The 23974-nt window shown below is 44.7% G+C and overlaps 1 protein-coding gene and 1 pseudogene across 1 annotated transcript; one reads left to right on the top strand and one right to left on the bottom strand.

Annotated features, from left to right (window-relative positions):
• The first annotated feature begins 1036 nt into the window (after positions 1-1036).
• LOC125973387 (acetylcholine receptor subunit alpha) lies at positions 1037-5208 on the top strand. The gene is made up of 9 exons (XM_049727516.1): positions 1037-1295; positions 2006-2148; positions 2225-2269; positions 2479-2588; positions 2862-3057; positions 3206-3443; positions 3884-4107; positions 4431-4667; positions 4752-5208. Exons 1-9 carry the CDS (start codon positions 1253-1255, stop codon positions 4878-4880), a joined length of 1365 nt encoding a protein of 454 aa, XP_049583473.1. The 5' UTR covers positions 1037-1252; the 3' UTR covers positions 4881-5208.
• Positions 5209-10408: 5200 nt separating this feature from the next.
• LOC125973424 (vitellogenin-1-like) lies at positions 10409-17293 on the bottom strand (annotated as a pseudogene).
• Positions 17294-23974: the final 6681 nt, after the last annotated feature.

The raw sequence follows: 23974 nt of genomic DNA, 5'->3' as shown, positions 1-23974 counted from the left end.
TCAAGAGCCGTGATCCATGAGATAAGTGACCTTTGTTGGCTGTGCTGAATAGATTCACAAAAGCGGTTTGTACGTCGCTCTTGTTTGCATAGCGTATCTGCATCCTCCAGTTATTGTTCAGTGAGGCGTTTGTATTTAGTAGTCTTATGTTATCCTCTTTTAGTATTGTGCTTACCCTACAGATATTATTTTTATTCAAATCTAATGGCTCATTGAAGATGTTTTAAACAGAAAAGCCTCATGTTTATTTCGGGTTATGTAAACGGGATTCTTTTTTTAGTTCAAGCTACGTTAATGGGAAATTTAATGAAACTTCCATCATCGTTTACAACCGATTGCAACTTTTCTATTATGGCCGCTTTTGACCGATCAAAACATAAAATTCAATACTGACTTGTCAATGTCACATGAAGACACAGAAATGATGTCAAGAGAGTCAGGGGGAGGGTTTGGGCAAATCTCTCTTAATTCAGACATTGCCAAAACGGTGATCTGACCCTAAGTGAGATGAATGAGGCCCTTGGTTGAGCGCGCAGTTGATTGAACACATGGCAGGTGTACGGATATTGAGTTGAGTGACCCGGAACGGGGGCACCAAGATGGCAAGCAAGCAACGGAGACATAGGGGGTGCATTTATGACATCTCAGAAAATATTACAAATAAATACATAAGCTCAACCTAACAGAATCAAGATGGCCGCCTTAGATGCTTGCTAGCAAGCTAGCTAGTTAGCCATCCAGCTCGCCTTGTCTTTGTCCAATCAGATTTCACTCTAAAAGTGTTGTTGCCATGTCAATCTAATCTGCCCAGGTCATTCAGAAACTGAAAATGTATCTTAAACTGTTTTAGCAATGGAACTGTTTTGCTAATTAACCAAATTTTGAATTCATCACAGTGTATTTTTTGTATTTCGTTAAGCGAGAGTTTTCATTGTGGTCATTGATCATGTTGCCTCAAAGTTGTGTGCTGGCTGACAAGTTCACCGTGGTTTATTTTAGTGACGGATTACTGTGGCATGTTGAGCTTTAACGTGCGCTTCTCAAGTAACAAGCGTTGTCAGCCATTCACTCCGCTATCAGCTGTGGGACAATAACAACACGGTCGCTGCCAAAAGCGCCAGCTTTCTGAAGTGCATCGAGTCGTTTGCCAGTTGTCAAAGAATGTTTTAGGTCGGTCAGACCTTCGCAATTCTCTCGTGGCCAACAGGCGTCGTGCTGAAGTTGGAGTGGACTTCTGGATTGATTGACAACAATGAATATGATCTCTCTCGTTTTTCACCTCCTCATCTTGGCAGGTAAGAACTGGTTGAAAAGTGAATGGATTTCTTTTTTTTGGTATGTTTAGCGTCTCATTTCAAAAACAATTTCATATTGTAAATTCAAGAAGCTGCCAGGAGACTGCAACCTAACCCCAAATCAAAACTAATGAGTCGATATTTGAGTGACAAGGGCAAGTGCACGCTTCCTCATTTGGCTTTTCCATCTTTTTTTCTCATCTGTCAGCACGTCTCGGTCCAGGCATGATTACCAGTGGCGGGCGATTCCGTAATAGTTTTTCCAATTGAACCATCCAAGCGTTCACGTCTTTGTCAAAATGACCTTGGCGTCAAGGTGAACTGGGAAATACAAATAGGTCTTTCTCACATTGCTGTGGAGAAAAATCAAGGCAATAAATATCACTTAAGAATACTTAGGCAATTTTGACTCTATGATATTATTATTCTTTTGTTATTTAGCCAATTTCCACTGATTTATACCGTCAATATTTGTGCTTCATAAATATTTATTTTACTCCGGTGAACACAAAGGCTACTCACATATCGTACGAGTGTCCGGCTGATACCTATCACGTTTATTCCTGTCACATTCATAAGGGGGACATAATCGCTTGCCAACACAATTACGCGCCGCACACAGGAGTCGTCATGCTGTTAAATGCGACCGCTGCTAATCTCTTTGTAAACAAGTCCGTGAGAGTGTCCCGTGTGCTTTCTTTCTTCTGGAGCTGCCACCAGCGCTACTGAAGATGAAACCCGCCTGGTCAAAACCCTCTTCACTGGTTACAATAAGGTGGTCCGGCCCGTCAGTCACTTTAAGGACCCGGTGGTGGTCACCGTGGGGCTACAGCTTATCCAGCTTATCAGTGTGGTAAGATGTGAGGACACACACCAAAAAAGTCCATTTCAACTTATCAGTTGTCTGAATAAATTTATTGAATCAACAGGATGAAGTCAACCAGATTGTCAACAGCAATGTGCGACTTAAGCAGGTTTGAGAACTTCACTTTGTTTTATATTTTACAAGTCATCTAGCCTAGTGTTGGGAAAACGAAGCTTCAAGTTTGCTTCATGAACCAGTTGTATTTTTTTCATTCCTCCAGATGGCACTGTTGTTCAAAAGACAACCATTGTCTGCGTGGTTGTGAAACTCGTCTCTATTTATATTTGCTTAACTTTCCCTTCTCTGATTTTTCTCCAGCAATGGAACGATGTCAACTTAAAGTGGAACCCAGAGGATTATGGCGGCATCAGAAAGATCAGAATTCCCTCCACTGACATTTGGCGGCCCGATCTGGTGCTCTACAACAAGTAGGCGTTTGATTGTGTTCATGTCTGCTCTCCGTGATTTGTATCGGGAGCTGAGTGATCTCCTGAACACAAGCTAAACACCTGTCAGTCGTGTTTTCACTCTTTCCAGTGCGCTTGTGGAAGCTCGGGTGAGGTTTCATCGTGCTAAATATAGCCGGTGGAGTAGACCTTTCACACACACATACTCCATATGTTACGTCTGACATGTAGCACTGTCGCCTTTCGTTATCGTTCAAATCACAATGTTGACTCCTTTTTTTGTCGTGCTCGCAGCGCCGACGGCGACTTTGCAATCGTGCACGAGACCAAAGTGCTGCTGGAGCACACGGGAATGATCACATGGAATCCTCCCGCCATTTTCAAGAGCTACTGCGAGATCATCGTGCTGCACTTCCCCTTTGACCTGCAGAACTGCAGCATGAAACTGGGCACCTGGACCTATGACGGGAACTTGGTCGTCGTCAATCCTGTAAATTATCTCTTTATTTCTGCCTTGTTGTCAAAACTGCTGGGTTATAAGTAACCCAGATTGGGTGGAATAGCTTAAAAAACATTGTTGAAAAATCTTTCTGGGTTTTTATCTGATATGTTTTGGTGATGCTGCTTTGTCTCTGCAGGATAGCGATCGCCCCGACATGAGTAACTTCATGGAGAGTGGCGAGTGGGTGATGAAAGACTTCCGCAGCTGGAAGCACTGGGTCTACTACGCCTGCTGTCCAGAAACCCCCTACCTGGACATCACCTACCACTTCCTCATGCTACGCCTCCCTCTCTACTTCATCGTCAACGTCATCATCCCCTGCATGCTCTTCTCTTTCCTAACCGGACTTGTCTTCTATCTGCCGACCGACTCTGGTAAGCCGCTTGGTGTTGTGTTGTAAGGAACGTGTTGCTTGTGAAGCCTTGTTGGTAAAATCAGCATCCAAGATGACCCCCTAAGTGCAGCTACAACATGTGCCAGCCTGAGGTCTCGACTCCACAAACAGCTCTGCTGCTGCACGCATCAGGCCCCGCCCCCGCTGTGTACATCGGCTTCATTAGCCAGCGTCCCTCTGTGCTGTCATGTCTGAAAGCAATCCTTGGCTGTAATGTATAATACATCACTTGAGTCCTGTTTCAAAAGTGGGCCGCTGCCAAATTACACTCCGTCACAACTGCCATGGCCAACTGCTTTGCAGTCTTGCATTTGATTTAATAGAACACAATTTTTAGCATGTTCCATTTAATGAAGCCTAAAACAATTCTGTCATTAAATTAAATATTCTGGTATTTTCATACTTTGTCGTATCACCCAGGAGAGAAGATGACCCTGAGTATCTCCGTCCTGCTCTCACTGACCGTTTTCCTGCTGGTCATTGTGGAGCTGATCCCGTCCACCTCCAGCGCCGTCCCTCTCATCGGGAAGTACATGCTCTTCACCATGGTGTTCGTCATCGCCTCTATCATCATCACCGTCATCGTCATCAACACTCACCACCGCTCCCCGAGCACCCACACCATGCCCCAATGGGTCAGAAAGGTCAGCGGATGACTGCATGGACAAACACTTTGTGTATCTCTATCTATGTACAGTGATGTGCAGACATTCTGTCCTTTTGTTATACTGCCATCTAGTGGACAAAGACTAGCACAATAGTGGCTATAGATGGACTTACCCAACATTATAATGAATACAGTACAGTATGTCTTTTGCCGTATTTAACAAAAAAAACAAAAAAAAAGAGTTTATTTGTTTGTGTAGTACTATTGTTAGGTAAGTAATTAATTATTGATGACTTAAATGAGCGCATGAAAGTCATGATCCCTGACAAAAGTTTGTCTATTTTCTTTGGGACGGAGCAGCTTTTCATCGAAACCATCCCAAACGTTATGTTCTTCTCAACGATGAAGCGTCCCGGAAAGGAAAAGCCGGTGAAGAACATCTACGGGGGCGACTTTGACATCTCTGACATCTCTGGCAACCAAGCCTCCGCCGTGCCTTACCAGTCACCCATAGCCAAAAACCCCGACGTCCGCACTGCCATCGAAGGAGTCAAGTACATCGCAGAGACGATGAAATCGGACGAAGAATCCAACAATGTAACGTGAACAGTGGTTTTGATGCCATCATTCCATGGCTTTGGCCTATTTTGTAACAAGTGTCCCATTGTTGACTTTGTCCAGGCTGCTGAGGAGTGGAAGTTCGTGGCCATGGTGTTGGATCACATCCTGCTGTGTGTCTTCATGGCTGTATGTCTCATCGGCACATTAGGCGTGTTTGCTGGACGTCTCATTGAGCTCAGCATGCTCTAAATCGAAGGTTTTCAAAATCATAATGAATTGCACATTAAATGAAAATGGAAATTAGAGTAATTAGAATAAACATTTAAATACAGAAAAAAACAAATACAACAACATATTTGAAAGATAAAAACAACTGGACCGTTCTTTAGCAGTGATTCTTGTGTATACCACTAGACATATGAATATATAGCCTCCTATTTATCTGCTGCGTTACTGAACAAGTGTTACCAATGTTGTAGCATTGGTCTCGGTTGCCAGGTTAGTACACTACTACCACGACAAAGTAATTAACACAATGTTGAATTAAAAACTCCTGTTACGTCAGGATTGCAAAATATTTATTGAAGTGAATTAATTTGTGACATGTATAATCCTGTGTACAGCAATTTAAAAACAGTTTAGATAATGTTGAACACAATTCTACAATTATTTAGTACTTATGTATGTATGTATGTATGTATGTATGTATGTATGTATGTATGTATGTATGTATGTATGTATGTATGTATGTATGGATGGATGGATGGATGGATGGATGGATGGATGGATGGATGGATGGATGGATGGATGGATGGATGGATGGATGGATTTATTTATTTATGTTTTTATTTATTTTAACAGCTGTATATCATACATCTTACATACTTTATAACGTTATTGGGGGGCTCAGAGATATTTTATTACAATAGTCAATTTAGATCTGATGTCCTGTCTTTGTGGTGTGTAGTAGTAGTAATAATAATAATAATAATAATAATAATAATAATAATAATAATAATAATAATAATAATAATAATAGTAAAAGACCATTTGTACCATTCAGGGATCCTCGGTTTACGGCAAGTTGTAACGTGTCAGGTTTTTTTTTTTATTTTATTTTTTTAATTGCACAGTTGTTTTTTCACACCAATATGTACCTTAAATATGACTTTGGTACCGTGTTGGGCTGTGTGTTCGTGAGATTTACGTAGTCATTCGAGTTACGCCGCTGCCGTGTTACGAGATTTCCATCGTAACTGAGGATCCTGCATGGTCACACACAATATCGGCCCGTTTTCACCTTGGCGTAGTTTATTTGTTCATACACCACCTTGAATTATTTAGAGTCTAAATAATCACGGAAACGTGATTTGAATTTTTTTATAGTGGCTCTACAGAAGGCTCAATCCACGAGCCAATCCAAACAGTTGTTGTACGTTGCTTAGCGACATGTCAGCCAATCCGCGTGTTTTATTGCTTTGCGTGCTATTATTTGGAGACACTTTTCTGCTGGGCTGTTGAAGTGGAGCATTGAGCGAGAGAAAATTGGCATTTCGTAAGGAAATCAGCCTGATTTGATTTGTTTTCTCGCGGTTAAAACATTTATAATAAGCGTCAGATTGAATCAATATCGAATTACGTTGATAATCGTACCTGACGCGACACCGACACCTGCCCACACGACATCACTCAAATTACCCTTAAAAGATACAAATAAAGACAACTTGTGATGATTGCCCAATGATGAGTAGGTACCTCATGTTTGTTCCCTCGTATTAAACGAAACGTCATGGTTATGACACAGTCTGATTCAACAGATTGCGTCGCATTTGTTACCTTCATCGTGGGAATTATTGAGTCTGCCTGTCTGGGATTAGCTTTATAACAGCAGCACCTCCAGCAGTTTTCTTGGGATGAAGTTCCTCCCTGTCTCCCCGATGTATGATTTATTGCATGATTTGCATGCTGACGAAAAAACGAGCCCGCTACAGGAACCGCCCGAGGTTCAATCTACGCTGCCGAGACGAAGAGGTAACGCCGGCCAGCCTGACAATCAAGAACCCAATTCCGACCAGGAAGGCGGAAAGGATTATCAGAAGAGTGCGGATGACTCTGGTCAAAGAACGGATACGCTGCACAACCAACAAACTCAACAACATCAACGATGAACTACAGCGGCTGACGGAACAATTCAAACACCGGTATGCCCTGGACAACAACACAGAAACCCCCTCGGTGAGTCGTCGCCTTATCGTGGTGGAGGGGTTTGCGTGCCCCTATGATCCTAGGAGCCATGTTGTCGGGGGCTTCATGCCCCTGGTAGGGTCACCCATGGCAAACGGGTCCTAGGTGAGGGGTCAGACAAAGCACGGGTCACCCAAGCCCCTTATGACGAAAAACACAAATGGACTTTGTTTTCCCTCGCCCGGACGCGGGTCACCGGGGCCTCCCTCTGGAGCCAGGCCTGGAGGCTGGGCTCGAAGGCGAGCGTCTGGTGGCCGGGCCTTCGCCCATGGGGCCCGGCCGGGCATAGCCCGAGATGGAAATGTGGGTCCCCCTTCCCATGGGCTCACCACCTGTGGGAGGGGCCGAAGGGGTCGGGTGCAATGTGAGCTGGGCGGCAGCCAAAGGCAGGGACCTTGGCGGTCTGATCCCCGGCTGCAGAAGCTGGCTCTTGGGAGACGGAATGTCACCTCTCTGGCTGGAAAGGAGCCCGAGCTGGTGTGCGAGGCAGAATAATTCCGACTAGATACAGTCGGACTAGCCTCCACGCACAGTTTGGGCTCCGGTACAAGCCCTCTCGAGAGGGGCTAGACTCTCTTCCACTCTGGAGTTGCCCGCGGTGAGAGGCGTCGAGCAGGTGTGGGCGCCTGCACATTGGGGTTCACCCCGGTGAACGAGAGGGTAGCCTCCCTCCGCCTTCGGGTGGGGGGACGGGTCCTGACTGTTGTTTGTGTCTATGCACCAAACGGCAGCTCAGAGTACCCACCCTTCTTGGGGTCCCTGGAGGAAGTGCTGAAGAGCGCTCCTTCTGGGGATTCCATCGTTCTACTGGGTGACTTCAATGCTCGGGGGGCAGCCGGGGGGCAATAAGTATACCCAGACCTGCTCGACGCCTCTCACCGTGGGCAACTCCAGAGTGGAAGAGAGTCCAGCCCCTCTCGAGAGGGCTTGTACCGGAGCCCAAACTGTGCGTGGAGGCTAATCCGACTGTATCTAGTCGGAATTGTTCTGCCTCGCACACCAGCTCGGGCTCCTTTCCAGCCAGAGAGGTGACATTCCGTGTCCCAAGAGCCAGCTTCTGCAGCCGGGGATCAGACCGCCAAGGTCCCTGCCTTTGGCTGCCGCCCAGCTCACATTGCACCCGACCCCTTCGGCCCCTCCCACAGGTGGTGAGCCCATGGGAAGGGGGACCCACGTTTCCTTTTCGGGCTATGCCCGGCCGGGCCCCATGGGCGAAGGCCCAGCCACCGGACGCTCGCCTTCGAGCCCCGCCTCCAGGCCTGGCTCCAGAGGGAGGCCCCGGTGACCCGCGTCCGGGCGAGGGAAAACTAAGTCCATTTGTGTTTTTCGTCATACGGGGCTTGGGTGAGCCGTGCTTTGTCTGACCCCTCACCTCGGACCCGTTTGCCATGGGTAACCCTACCAGGGGCATGAAGCCCCCGACAACATGGCTCCTAGGATCATAGGGGCACGCAAACCCCTCCACCACGATAAGGCGATGACTCACGGAGGGGGTTTCTGTGTTGCTGTCCAGGGCATACCGGTGTTTGAATTGTTCCGTCAGCCGCTGTAGTTCATCGTTGATGTTGTTGAGTTTGTTGGTTGTGCAGCGTATCCGTTCTTTGACCAGAGTCATCCGCACTCTTCTGATAATCCTTTCCGCGTTCCTGGTCGGAATTGGGTTCTTGATTGTCAGGCTGGCCGGCGTTACCTCTTCGTCTCGGCAGCGTAGATTGAACCTCGGGCGGTTCCTGTAGCGGGCTCGTTTTTTCGTCAGCATGCAAATCATGCAATAAATCATAGGGAGGAACTTCATCACAAGAAAAATAGAACACAAGGAGTGTGAGAAGGAGACGGACGGCAACAAGACAAACAAGAGCAATAAAACTACAAGCAGAACAGGAGCACTACAAGTCAGCCATAACCCATCACTGTAAAAGAGAAAAGCACATCATGGACTGGGAAAAGGCCAGAGTCATCCGCACTGAAGAAAATAAACATCAGCGTTGCATCAGGGAGGCCATTGAGATCCGCAAGCGGGGCCCGAGGACCATCAACAGGGATGAGGGAGCCTATATGCTCTCTACAACCTGGAACAGCATTCCGGAGAGGCGAATGGACAGCAGAGGGCGTGGCTTACCTGTCAAATCTGACAGGTGAGCCACGCCTTCATCCATCAGCTGATAAAGACTGACGCGTCACTATCACATCTGTGACACTCTGATGAAGGCGGAAGAAACCGCCGAAACATGTCAGGTAAAGAACCTAAAACAATTTGTTTGATATAAAAGAAACCAGTGAAGTGTTTTCTTTTGTACTTTTGTGTTAGGATATCAAAGCCCTGACTCCCAAGGAGGTGCACAGTCCAAGAAAAAATTCTTGGACTGTGCACCTTTTTCTTTTTCATTTCAAAAAGAAAGTTTAGATGGTGGCTCAAAAGCTGATAGCGGCTAGCTGGATTCTCGGGGACCAATTCAAGATGAAGAAACTGCAGCTCAACCTCCTTGAAGACACTGCCAGGACAATCGAGGGCACCTCTGACATCCATTTTTTTTCATTGATTTTCATATTATGTATTACTTGTGCCCTCTCTGCATCCATTACAACCTGGTGATCCTGAAAGGGGGATCCTTCCATCTGTGGTCCCTTCTCAAGGTTTCTCATTTTCCCCTGGCAGGGTTTTTTTTTTGAGTTTTTCCTTGCCCTTTTGGGAGCTTAAGATCAGGGGATGCTTTGAGAATAATTGTCAATTTTGGCTATGTGAAGCCCTTTGAGACTGTTTGTGATTTAGGGCTATACAAATAAACTTGACTTGACTTGACTATATCAAGCGGATGCTGATGTTGCAGATTTCCGGAGTGGAATGTAGATATAATATTGATGATTTTATGTTTCATTTAGTCCAATTAAGGATTGAACACCCTCGACTTGCTAACTTTTTTTTTTTTAAACACTATTTTTCATCATCAGATATTTGACTAAAAATATGTGGGGTTAAAAAGCTATGCAAGTATCAAAGCAATGGCTAACAAAATGTCTATGGCTAAGATATAGATATAAGAGTACATCGGAAACTAAATTAGGAAAAAATAAGATATGCTTTGAGAACACATGATCAGGTTGTTTCACCCAAAATGAAAAAAATAAAATGCTGCAGTCTTATGGTTGACTTTTCCTTTTGCATCCAGTGATTGGCACTAATTGGTATACATGAATGAGGTATTTATTAGTTTATATAGTTATATCATTTATATTGTTTTTTTTAATTAACTTCTAACCCTGAGCCTAGTTTTGAAATACAAATGGTCGTCATTAAATAACAATGAAATAAGTACTTGTGAATTTAGATGCTACATAATACCAGGCAGGATATGATACCCCTTGTAGTGTGATTTCCTTTTTGTAAAATGTGTGCAGTGTTTTCTTCAGACTATCTTCATACCTTGTTTTGTATTACATGTCTTGTTTGGTATTAATTCAGCTCATTGTTGAAAGAGTTAGATATTGCATTTATGAAACCATGTTTGCAATTGAATAACTCCACACCAGCAAGATCGTTTTGAGATGCAGTTTATTTAATATTACATTTAAAACTTCGAGACGAAGTGAGAGACTAAAGATTTTTATGCGCACTGAGTGCAGCTGCAAGCAAGGTGGGCTTGGGTTGTCTCCTTCCTATCCACGCTGTAGTTGTAGAAGTCCTGGGGGATCCTGCTGCGGTCTGTGTACACAAGATGAGAACATTATGAGAAAATGCTTTATTCTTCAGCGGCTTCATCATTTGTTAAGTACTCACCAGCTGGCTGATAGTGGAATCCAACGGTGACTGTTGTGGTCTTGACCGGGGAGCAGCCATCCAGACAACGCAGTACAGGCTCAACAGAGAAACATTTGGTCTCCTGACCCTGGACATTTATACGCTTGTCCAGCTGCACAGACTTAAGCTTCATGCGACACTCTGGAAAGAAGTGAAAGTTCCAAAGTAAGGCAAATTCCTTTCTTTCCAATGGAATGTTTTATGTATTGTATCTTACGTGTGGTGTCCTGGCAGCTTTCGGCTGGCAGAACCCAGGAATGAGCAAAGCTGGTGGGGTTCTTTGTCACACGTCCGTTGGAATTGCGGTATTCCTGTCTTTGCTCCCCATCAGCCTTTCCACAAAGTCCACAAGTCTGTCCCTTAATCCAGTCCACAACTTTAATCTGCATGGAAACATGGAATGAAGCATTCAATCACCTGGAAAACAAATCTGGTGATCATCAATTAAAGGTGAACCTTTTAAGAGTTTTACCTTCCAAGAATCCTTGTTATAGAATACTTCCTGCAGTCCCAGGCCTGGGGCGTAGACAGAGATGCCATCTTCATTCGGTCTGATCACAATCTTGGCTGAAAAAAAAAAAAAAAACCCAATTGAAAATGTCTTTGTGTTGAAAGGACTTTTACAGCAGTGTGACACATTTAAGGGTAATGATGGTGAGTAACCTGTTGGGTGCTGATACGGCAGATTGCTGGTGGGCACCTCTCTTCCGTTAACCTTCACGACCACATCGCTGTCCTTCAGGTACAGGTCGATATCACTGAAAAGGTAGAGTCATGTTTTTTTTGATTTTTTGCATTATGATCGAAGTACGACGTCTTCTTGTTTCAACTTACATGTCAGCGATTTTAACGTTAATGTGGTTGCGCACATTGTCATCTTTCCTCAGTATGACCATGAACTTCATCTCCTCACTGCAGTCGTGAGCCAGAACTTGGTAGCAATACTGAGGCATCTCAATCTTGAACGTCCTGTCGTTGAAGGTGGTCACTGTGTCTCCGCTCAAGCTACATTCAGCTGGAACAGAAGAAGAAAACAGTTGAGTGCATAATGAAGTAATTGCGGCTCAAGTGTTTTAGTTGCCGTCTACTACCTGCGCCAGCCTTGGAGACCAAATAACGGACTTTATCAGCCAGGTCATCAAAAGGTGTGAGTCCCGTTATCTCCTCCAGCGGCAGAGCAAGGGGGAGACGCCAAGCCAGTTTATAGATGCTGCGCTGTAAGCAGAATCGTCAAATGGTTAGGAATGGTCTTTTGAAACAAGTCCATCACTGTATTGTTCATACTGTTGGTGTCTTGAAGATCAGATCCAAGGTCCTTTCAGATGAGGGCTTGGACCAAGAAGACCGGTTTCAGCGGTGACTGTCATGTCATACTCTTTGCATGCCTCACCGCAAGACAGTTTGGCCTTTTGAGACACATAGATATCATGTAGCAGTTGATGAAGATTTTTGAATTGGAAAGGTGGGAATGGTAGGTAAATTGTCTCTCACTGTGACTTTGTGCTTGCTGAGCACAACACCATCAGCGCAGAACCTCCAGTTGTTCTCAGCAGCCAGGGTAGCCAGGATAATCTGAAGTCGAGCATTAGCCTTGTCTGCGTAGCCAGTGATTTGGTATCCCTGGAGCTTGCCGTCGGTCCTCACAGCTTGCAGGATGACAACAAAGGCAGGAGCGGTGTCACTGCCGAGGAATTTGTTCTAGAAAAAGAAAAACAAAAGATTAGCCAAAAGATTTGAATGAAGTATGATCGATCATTATGGTCGAAAAGATCTAGTTGCAACCTTGTTGTAGACGGCCTCAAAGCTGGAGGCGCTGCTTCTGCTCTTCTGAGAAAATCCATTAGCTTGGGACTGCAACAACATGAGAATGTAAAAATGAATTCTGCACCTTCATCAACGTGACCAAGCACCATGCGAACATACCTTCTTGTGGTTCCTCTCGAAGGTGCGCTTGAGGTTAACTCGCTGCAAAGAAGATAATTCAGAGACTCTGTAGTTGTCCGCCCAAACCAAAAAGTCTGTTTTGGGATACTTACTGCCGAGACGTGACGACTGGAACGGGAGGAACTAGAGCTTGCGCTGAAGAGGGATTCCAGACTAGACGCAGAGCTGCTTCGAGTAAACCCGCTGTGTCTGCTGTTCCTTCTGCTGGTGCTGTGGATGTTGTGTTTCCTGCCGTGGCGGCGGCTGCTGCTGCTGCTGCCGCTGCGGCTGTTGCTGCCGCTGCTGCCGCTGCTGCGACTGTTTCTGCTGCTGCTGCTCTTCTAGGAGGACTTGCTTGAAGAAGAGGAGGAAGACGTGCCATTCGGAATTTTTTGGAGCCTCATCAAGACTGGTTTTCCAGCAACGATGTCATCATCTTCAATCAGACTGATCTTCTTGATGATCTTCTCTGCGACCTTTGGTCCAACTTGAACCAGCATCTCCAGTCTTTCAATGGATTCCTCTTCATCTGAGATGAACATGAAATGAGTTCATTTTTTCCAAATCCATTCTTTTTGAGAATTCTTTCACTTACTGCGCTTGACTGACAGTGAGGCAGAATGTTTTCCAGCCAATCTGTACAACATAATGTCCCTGATAAACGCAGCATTGGCCGTGGCAACCTTGACACAGCCCTTCAGTCCAGTTCCGTAAACTTGGAAGCAGTACTTTTTCGAAAATGCACGGCTTCTGAAGGGTCTGAAATCTTCCATGTCATCTGGAAGGACCTCTGAAGATGCACGCTATTGAAAGGAAGACAGGTAAATGGTAGTCTGTTTCAGTAGATGTGTGTTCCTGTCTGATATTTGAAAGCTTACCACGCTAGCAGACCAAGGGGATGTCTTTGAGGTGAGGATCTCCCTTGAGTCTGGTCTCACGTAGTCGGTAGGGATAAGCGGAGTCCTTCTGGCATTAGGAATATCTTCAACGTTTCTCACCACAGCAATGCTCTCAACCCTGTCAAAGGATCACAATCTTGGTTCTGTCAAATTGAAGACTGGACTGTGTTTAAAATGAAAGTCAATTCTTACTCGACAGCCACAATCTCTTCAGGTGCAGGAACAGGGAGAGTCGCAAATTTAAATTGACCCTCGTTGATGTCAAGTCTGGTTGAAATGGAGGCTGGTACAATGGCATCGATCTTGGCTCTTGAGTAGACAGTAGCCTGGAGAATTTCGGTGTTCACTCCGATCACGGCAAACACGTTTGCAACAATGCTAGAAGGAGAAGACGCAATTCAAATGTGATGATTGATCCAAAGGATGACTGACGTTTGACTTCATTGTCAGATTGGTATGAACCTTGGTTTAATTTCAGCCATCAACTCAATCTTGGTCTTCAGGAGCTGGCGGAACTGGATGGGCTCCGGCAGAGCTGGAGTTACGGTTGCCCTCACTACAAAAAAGTCATTTTGTTTTTTTCTCTTGGGTTGTAACTTCATCATCGACAACAACAGACGTCGAGTTTGAAAGGTAGTACATACGTTTGAAAGAGGCAGCAGCCACAGCAGCAGTGTACAGGCTGAGCTCCATTGGGAATCCAGCAGTTGTTGGCATGATGCGCCTCACTTCGGTTGCCAGCACGGGCTTAGCCGCGCGGAAAGAAACTCCTGACAGCAGAGATTTGATAGCATCCCGACCAAGCTCCTGAACATACGGTCCATTGGCCAGCTGGGCAGAAAGAATGCATCTCAATGCAAAGTCACTGTAAGTCATTTGAGACTCGGTTCACTACTTACCGCGGTAGCCTGTTTAATCAATTCCTGGTTGATGTCGGCAAAAGCAATTTCTTGTCCGAAGAACCTGACATAGACGGAGGCCAGTGGCTTGCTGTTGGGCATGGCCCTCCAGTCAACCAGCTGTTGCAGCCAAAATAAAACCCAACTTAGGACAGATCTTCATTGTATGGTATCTATACTATCTGAACGATATTGACGGCTTACAGCTTTGATGACACGCTTCATTTTAGTGATTCTGTTCACATCATCAGCCAAGGCATGGTTTTTCAGAAGAGCCTCCTGGAGTCCCTCAGTTCTTACTCCAACCTAGCAAATTGTCAATACTGTCAATCAGAATTTTTATTCTAGTCATTCACATTTTAGAATATTACTTCAAGAACATCAGCAGCAGCTCCAGCAATGTAGGCACTGGTCTTAGCCACAATGGTTCTTGGCAAAACGGTGGCAGCATCATTGATGTAGAAAGTACTGGCAACAGCTCCAAGCATCCAGGGGTCTGGGTAAATGCATTTAGTTAGCAGCAATAAGCAAATTGTTGGCACATAAAATACTGTATGGCGCTTACTGCTGTAAAATCCCATCTGAATGGCCCTGCTGAAGCGGAAGCTCAGTCTGTCCAGTTTCCTGCCCAAAATTTTGACTCCGACGTTGCAAGCAGAGGCGCTGTAATAGAATTGCTAACATTAGTTTGTGCAAGAGAAATCACATCATGTGTGTCTCGAGACGGCTTTTACATGGCAGCATGGTTGGGGGCGGTGCTTCTGGTCAGGGACTTCATGTGAGAGTAGGTGAAGCTGGCCACTTGCAAGTTTCCCTCCATCTTCACAAGGTTAGCGAGATTTGTCACCAAGCCCACCGGAGGTCGGGTCTCGAAGATAACGATGCACGAAAGCATGCGGAGCTCAGGGTGAAGAGACTTGTCCATGTAGAGCTGAAGAGCCAGTTCCTGGACCTAATTTAGGGTCGGGGGGTTTAAGTGGTTAGTTTGGATAATGACAAAACCTCCAGAGATGACCTCAGCGCAGGAATGTGTGTGTTTGAAGCGTTGCAGATATACCATGCGTGGTTCCTTCTTGGCGATGTTCCTCAATGCCATGATTGCTTCAGCGTGAACTCTGGTGGGTAGGCTTTTAGCTGGGGGTGCCATGAATGGGAAGGACCTTGGTGATTGGCTTCAGGCTCATTGGATGCCCAGCGTTACTCAACACCTTCAAAATGGAAATGATTTGCCATTTGTCGCTCTTGGAGATAGCCTCCGCAAGACGGTCGTGGATGGGCTGTTTGAGAAAAGGACAGGATTGATTTATCCCTCATTCGGAAATAGATTTAACCAGACCAAAAAAAAAAAATGCTAGGTCATTTCACCTTGACCAGCTCAACAGGGCAGACAGTTCTGTTGGAACAATATTTTGAAATCATGGTACCATAGCCGAGCCATACAATCTCAGTCAGAGCTGGGTTCTTCCTGATTTTGATGTTGTCTCTCAAGCTCTGGAAGAAAGCAGATCTTGGAATGTTTCTTATTCAATCAAAACACAACATTACGAGTGTGGGGGGCGGTTTTACTCACCTGGCACATCTCAATGACTTCATCGCCGGCGGTCACCATATGAACAGAGGCAATCAAAGCTTGAGCAACCTCATAAAGTCTGAGTTCATCAGACTCAAATTTCTGAATGATGAATCTCAGAGCAACAGGAGTTCCAACGGAAGGAAGCGCGTCCAAGATCCATTGCCTGGAAGATAATCATAGGTAAATTCCCGTTTGCCTTTTTTATTTTTATTATTTATTCAAATGTACCTGTATTCAGGTTTTGTCTTGTGCTGGCTCCAGAGCATTTGCATATCTTCAAGTTTGGCCATACGAAGGAGTTGAATGAGCTCCAAAAATTTGAGAGGGGCATCGTCATGGACCCTCTCGACATTGTTAGTGACGAGATGGTTCAGAACCTCGGCGATCTATAAAGAAATGAATGTATATCATTAATTGTGCTAAGAATCCAATTTGTAGATTTTGTTGATCTCCCCCAAATGTTTACTGACGTACCTGAGCTTGAAGGTTGGTGATTTTCACAAGCTGAAGGGGCGTTTGCAGCATCTCTCTGGAGAACTCGTACTGGAGGGATCCACGTTGACGATACTCGGCTTTCACGGGCACGACGGGACTATTCTGGACCTCGACGAAAACCAAACCTTGCCTTGGGAAGAGTGAGGTAAAAAAAAAAATATATATATTATTCACTGCTTGGTAGTTTCCTATTTTTGATAAAGATCTTTTTTTTGTCATACTTGGTCTCCATCTGAGCAGCTCCATTCATCTCTTTGAAAGGTGTGAACTCAATCAGCTCATTGACAGATGCTTCCATGATCATGACACCATTGGGAACGGACTTCAGAACATAGTTGTATGCAGCTCCTCCTTTGAAGTTCTTGGAATCCTGGAGGACAAATAGTTCCTTAGCACATCACCGTATTTCTCTACCTATAGTTATTATAAAGATTGATTATAGTTACCCGCTGACACTTGTGACACGTCTCAGTGTAGGCCAACCCGATGTCTCGCTGGATCCTTTCCTGACAATGACTCAGATCCCTGGTCTTTGTCAGGAGGATGCGTTCAGCCTTTTCATCTTCATTGATGGCATAGAAAGTCTTGCACACACCCTGAGCTCCGGCCTTGGAACAAAAAAAGGCATTTTATAATCTGCTGTGATATGAGACATAAGCAACGTAAGTGTGTTTTACCTCCTGCATCTCGTAGACATTTGTTGTCTTTTTCACGTTGAGTTGCAGGACGTTCAGGATACCTCTGTAGATGTTCAGCACCATAACTGGGACTCCTTCGGGTGCAAACATCTTGCCGACAACACCGTTGGAGTACTCAAACTTGATGGGGATCATAAGCTGAGGCGCCAGGACTGAAGTCAGCTTGGCGGCCGGCGTGAAAGCATCCTTGGGCCAAACACTGCTGTACTCGAAGAACTCGGGTTTAGCAAGCTGCAGTTTCAGACACAGGGGTAAACCGTTCTGCTTTTCTCTCGAAGGTGTTGCTTGACTATCACACTGCTCGATTGTACTTCACCTTCAGCATGAACATGTTCTGGTCAGTGGCGCTGATCAAGACTTTGCTGCTCACTTTAAGTCCAGCTCTCAAAGTCAAAGTCAAAGTCAAAGTCAAAGTCAAAGTCAGCTTTATTGTCAATTTCTCCACATGCCAAAGACACACAAAGAAACCGAAATTTCGTTCCCCCCTATCCCACGGTGACAAGACATGGCTCACAACAGACAAACAAGTAAACAAGTATAACAAAAGCGTGCTGAATAAATAATGAATAAATAACACAACAATAAATAAATAAATAAGAGGAGCAGAAAAAAAAGGTGCAAGTGCGCGTACAGCAGACATTCCCGAAAATAGCGCAACAGTGCCGCACGCTACGCAGAAGGGGGTAGCGAGTTCAGGGCCCTAACAGCCTGGAGAAAGAAGCTGTTGGCGAGTCTGGTGGTGCGGGAGCGCAGGCTCCTGTACCTCTTCCCAGAGGGCAGAAGGTCAAACAAAGAGTGAGCCGGGTGACTCACATCTCTGGCAATCGAGGTTGCCTTGCGGGCGAGATGGGAGGTGTAAATGTCCTTCAGGGAGGGGAGCGAAGCACCAATAATCTTACCAGCCGTATTCACTATGCGCTGCAGGGCCTTCAAGTTCTGTTCAGTGCAGTTACCACCCCAGACAGCGATGCAACTGGTGAGGACGCTCTCAATGGTGCCACGGTAGAATGTAGACAGGACTGCCTGAGGAGCACATGCACGCCTGAGCTTCCGCAGGAAGTACAAGCGGCGCTGAGCTTTCTTTGCCAGTGACGAGGTGTTTGCGGACCAGGAGAGGTCCTCACTGATGTGCACCCCCAGGAACTTGGTGCAGCTCACCCTCTCTGTTAGAGATTTGCTTACTCCAACTTATTTTGCAAGAACCACAAGAAGACAAGGCAAGTTCTTTTAGACACCTGCAGGTGGAGAGTTCACTCGTTGAAGGAATGAAGTCTAAAAGTCTCCTCCCTGCAAGGGCATATTTATTAGGAAGAACAGAGTGGGGGTGGGAGTGGACAGGTTTGGTGAACCCCCGGCCTCTGATAAGATCAGAGCAGGGGGTGTTTTACACTATTGTGGGAAACAGACTCTGCATTGTGAGGGCCAGACGTGATTGATTTAATTATTACATTGTGAGGGCCAGACGTGGTTGATTCAATTATCACATTGTGAGGGCCAGACGTGGTTGATTCAATCATTACAGTCTACATTCCAACATAATCATAGGATCAAACTAACCTGAAAACCCTAACATCTCCCTCCTGATTTATCATATGATTATGCCACCCCAAACAACAACGATAAGCAAGAAAAAAAACATATATACGTATAATGAAGAAAGTAGAATGGTAAAAATAAAAACAACAAACAATGATAGCAACACTTTCCAGTGAAGATGAGGCATTACCTCAACACCCCAGATCAAACTTATTGTGTAAGCGAAAAACCTGCTGGCCAGATGTTATTAGCAGGAAAATTCTTACACGGCCCCGTTGCCACAGGCGGCCAGAATGCTATGAATAACAAAAAATAAAAAGAAAAACACAGAAACAGTACATCATTGTATCCATCACTTGCGAAGCATTTTCGATGGTCAAATCATCAAGTTTCTGTAAAACATGCTCAACAGAACAGCATCTACGCAATCCATGTTTCATCATCGTCATCACATCCGTCATCTCTAAGAAGTTGTATATGAACTTGGGCTACAGTAGAGGACACAAACTTCGACACAGCAGACTTCAAACATGGGATAACGCAGGTCGTAAACGAGCACAACACCACCAGCACAACAAGTACAGGAGACAGCAATTTCAAAAGCAGTTGCCACCAGTTGCCAGAGAAAAACCACGAAAAGAAATCAAACTGATGTGGGACCTTGTCATTAGACATGGCCTGCTGTAAGTTCTTCAGTGAATTCATGGCGTCGTTGATGTGGGTGTCATTTTCTCCTGGTATGTATGTGCAACAGGAAGTCCCAATGATGTGGCACACACCACCTTGTGCTGCCGTCAACAAGTCCAGAACCATCCTGTTTTGCAAGACCATCAGTCTGATAGCCTGAATCTCTCTATTTTGTCCATCGTTGACTTGCAGCGAGAGATTCACAAAGGATTGAAAACGATAGTTCAGTGTCTCGATGAAGAGCGATAGTTTCCCAACCCCAATCTGAGGGAAGAGCGCAAGGACAACTTTGTCTCCGGCAGACCATACTTTATGGTCCTCTGGAACGTTCACACCCCAGACAGGGTCATGAGGGTCAAAGGTTGTAACTGCTCTGCGTCGACGTCCAGTAGAGTTACGTGCTCCTGTCAACAAATGGTGTCGTATCCTGTAGGTGTGGTCTGTCACCCACACTGGTGCACACACTCCTGTCCAGTTGGCGGGCAGCATCGGATAAACCTTGTGACCACAAAGCCACCAGCCATTCTGTATGAAGTATGTTCCGTTCAATGGTGTAGCCATGTTGGTTGGAGAGCCCTCCCCACCTGAAATGGCTCTCTTATCTTGACACTCATCGGTGATGTCCAGAGCTCCCATCCAGTTTCCTCCTGGAGAGCAGTCGTCGTTAATGCAGACGTGGGTCTTGTTACCTTGGATGTAACATGTGTAATTCACTCCAGCTGGTCTCTCTGTGTAGGCCACTTGTGGTATTGTTCGTCCTTTAACAGTCACATTGAGATTTGTCCAGAACAGCTGATCACAGGCACCGTCAGCAAGTCCAGGGCGGTAAGGGTCAGCATCTTTGACTGTGACGGCACGGTGCTGATATCCAACTCCTCCCATGGATGCCATACATTTTGCTTCAGTGGCATTCATTGCTCTGGCCTCCAAGCGAACTTGCGTGGAGGAAGGGGGGAGTTTCGAACACACATAGCATCCCTCCTGTGTGTGAGCTCTCACAGTGAACCTGACATATCGGTACCAAGTGTTGGTTTCGTATGGGTTTGTGGGGTCCCATGACCAGTCTTCAAAGTTCTCATCATGTGACCATCGTTTACCACGGGCAACATTGTCATTTGGTCTGTTCAGATGAGTCAATAGACCATAGCACGCTCCAACCACAACGCAGCAGAGGATCCATCTGGCATATGGAGCCCCGTTGCTACTAGGATGGCAGAGACACTGGGACATCCCCTCGCCTAGCGGAGTGGGGATCGATGAATTCTTCACCAACATTGAGACGCCTCGCCCTAAACGACAGGGCCCCTTTGTAGTCAGCCTTCCCCACCACTCCGAATTAGGGGTCCAGCACTCTCTGCAACTTGCAGTGGCTGAGGTGAATCCAGCTGGGCCGTTGAGAGATTTTTACTGCCGTGGGAGTAGCAAGCAAAACTTGGAACGGTCCCTCCCACCGCGGGCTGGCCCATTTCTTTCTTTTGATGACCTTGATGTAGACCCAGTCTCCTGGATTGATGGGGTTGTCCACCTGTGAGGAGGAAAGATCAAGCGGCAGTAAATTTGTCTTTGACACAGTTTGAGCGTCCTGATCATATAATCTGCCAAGGACTGCTCATTCATCTGTTGTTTGCAACTCTCGTAGTCAATTGTAGTGCCCATTTAACTGGCAAATAGGAATGTTTGCGGGAAGAGTTTGAACACTTCCTAATGATTCCCTTTAACCAAAAACTATTTATGCAAGCCCTGATCTGTATGTCTTGACCTCTCACATGTTATTGTCATGCTTGCTCAAAAATGTGACTTAGAGTATGGTGCTGTGAATTCTCAATCTCCCCAATGAAATTGGATCCCACCTCGTAGTTCTTATCGTTCTCATGTTCCTGTTAGCCTGCAATTGTCCAAATCAAAAAATTTCTTTTAACTGTCTGTCTTTTGAACCTCTAAATCTCTCGTGTTGCTAACCTATCTACACCAGAACAAAAAATTTACCACAATATAACACCAAATGTATTCGAAAATTCATTGTCATAAAGTGTTGTATTATTACTATCTTCCACTATCTGTCCTACTCACTCCCCCCCTTTTGAGGCTTGGCAACGCCCATGCCTCACACCTTGACAAACTTTTTGGGAGAATGTGTTCTTTACTACATACGATTCCATCATCATTTAATTTGACTTTCTTTCCAAAACGCTTCTCAATTTCTCAGTTCACACATCTTCTACATGTGTTACTGGTTCTCCAGTTTTTTTTCTAGTTAATTATCAATCCAAAAGCTACGTGTTTCTTTCTAACATTCAACCTGCTCAAAATCACTCTTTCATCAAAGTCGCTCTACTAATTTTCTATAGTAGTCGCCAACAACTTCAACCATTCAACCTGTAATTTCTTTTCATTCAGGCTATCATTCATCAATGTTCATTTGCATCTCACACGCAGTCTCCAAAAAGGAGTCTTTCTATCACATTGGTCCCAATTCATCCAAGCTCACCACACAACATTCATATATCATTTCCAACTCAGGTTTCCTGGTAGAACAATCCACCAATTCAAAAAAAACTTAACTAAAACAAACAATTGGCAAATTAATCTGAATTTTTTTTTTTTTTTCCTTTGTTTTTAAATTTGAAGAACTCAATCTCTCAGATTTAGCTTGCATTTAGAATTTTGCATAATCTTATAACACAACCAATCAATTATTCCTATTAAATGTAGCATTGCAAAATCTTAAATTCACAATTTAGCTTCTTCCAATTCCTGAAAGCATGTTCCGTTGTTTTGTTAACTCCGAATTTCTCATGAGGGCTTGACACTAACATGCACTAGTGTGGATTAGTTTCTGCTTGCAAACAGATTTCTTTTTCCTCTCACTTTTATCTTTCAAAATCATTTCTGTTCTGCGGTGCAAATTGGATAGACCACAGTCTAGCAAATTTTTTTTATACTAAAACTTCAGCCAATGTTCATCATTTTAACATATACGCACACACATGCACAGCTCTCGCATGCAAAAGGTAGTTCCCAGCAACAATGATTCGTCACAGGCTGGCCATTTCCTGTGGTCGATCATGAGCTGGTCCCTCCCATGCACACGAGGACAGCACATTCTAATTTTATTTATTTATCTTCTAGAAGCAAGTTGCATTTCTTTACCACTTGATTTGCATATTTTAACTTCAGTGTAACACAATTTGAGAAGCGGTCAAAGAGGAGGAAGCTTGTCATGCTAAAAATTTGGTTTCTCCTCTGCTCCTTCCTCCACCCTTTGATTGATATTGTTTTGCAAAACGACACACTCTTGCTAAGTGTCCTCGTTTCCCACAGTTCCAACAGTTGTCAGAATCTCGTGGGGGTTTTGAATTATATGGCGGCCTGCGACCTTGTTGGCCTCTACCTCTCCCTCTGCCTAGCTGGGACCCTTGGAAGAAGACTGTTGTATCTTCATCTAGTTCATCATCATCATTATCTAGATGAAATACATCAGAACTTTTGCCTTTTTTGATCACTTTTCCAGCATGTCTGGCCCATTGCATAGTTGTTGTCACACTTGCAACATCCACTTCCACCAAATGTTTCCTCACCCAGTTGCCTATTTCAGGGCGGAAATTAGTGAGGAGCGCATTTTTAAGCTGTTGTTGATAAGCACTCTCAGCTGTATCATTGAATGGGATGCCACTATGCACCCTGAATTCTTTTTCAAATCTCAGTTGAATGGCGGCCTCATCACTTTTCAACTTTCTATCTTTTGTCTTTTGGATTTGTTCTCTTCTTTCTTGTGAAGCTTTCAACCACATTTTAGCACAATCCAATTCACTCTCTTTTCTTTTCTTTTTCAGTCCTATCTTCCTAGCCACACTGTCCTCCAAAACTTCAACCACTATCTTCCACACTTCAACTTTCAACTTCCCTTCTACACCATACTTTTTCTTCCACTTTGGCATGTATTGCATACAATTAAGAAATCTACTCGCCATGTACTTCTCATCTCCGTCAAGAGGTAGAGATTTACCGTTTTTATTTCCCATCTTAATTCTAGTAGTTTTAGGTTTTACAATCTCTGTCTCAAAAATATTATTATTATTATTATTACTATTATTACTTATTTATTTCTTTGAGGATCCTCAATGCAGGTTTAAATTGACCTTTCAACAAATTACTAGCCTGTTTTTTTGCCATGGATCAACGCTAGAACTGTTTTTTTTTATCAATTTATCCTACCAGTCACACACTCAATCACACAAACTCCAGCGCTTTTTTAGGCCTATCCAGGGATGGGTGTAAAACCCTCCCAAACAGCTTTGGAAAAACGGACAAAAGAAAAAATCTACGCCCTTCTTCAATTAAGAAAAAGAAGCTCTGTTTTTCTTAGCCCGTTTCTTCCACTGGGACTTGAACCCAAGCTATTCTTTGGCTTGGAAAAACATACAAAGAAAAATCTACGCCCTTCTTTGATTAACAAAAAAGAAGCTCCGTGTTTCTTAGCACGTTCCTTCCACTGGGACTTCAACCCAAGCCAGATCCCTCAGCTCGGAAAAACAGACAAAGAAGAGTCTACACACTTCTTCGATGAACGAAAAAGACGCTCTGCCTTTCTTA

The sequence above is a fragment of the Syngnathus scovelli genome, chromosome 8 (genome assembly GCF_024217435.2).
Source record: "Syngnathus scovelli strain Florida chromosome 8, RoL_Ssco_1.2, whole genome shotgun sequence".
Taxonomy (NCBI): Eukaryota; Metazoa; Chordata; class Actinopteri; order Syngnathiformes; family Syngnathidae; genus Syngnathus; species Syngnathus scovelli.
The sequence above is the reverse complement of the archived record's forward strand: the minus strand, read 5'-3'. Positions and strand labels throughout refer to the sequence as shown.

Coding starts and splice junctions, on each gene's coding strand:
- LOC125973387 (XM_049727516.1), top strand. CDS start 1,253: ATGAATATGATCTCTCTCGTTTTTCACCTCCTCATCTTGGCAG. Junction 2,589..2,861: donor GATCTGGTGCTCTACAACAA/GTAGGCGTTTGA, acceptor TCGTGCTCGCAG/CGCCGACGGCGACTTTGCAA. Junction 4,108..4,430: donor TGCCCCAATGGGTCAGAAAG/GTCAGCGGATGA, acceptor GGGACGGAGCAG/CTTTTCATCGAAACCATCCC.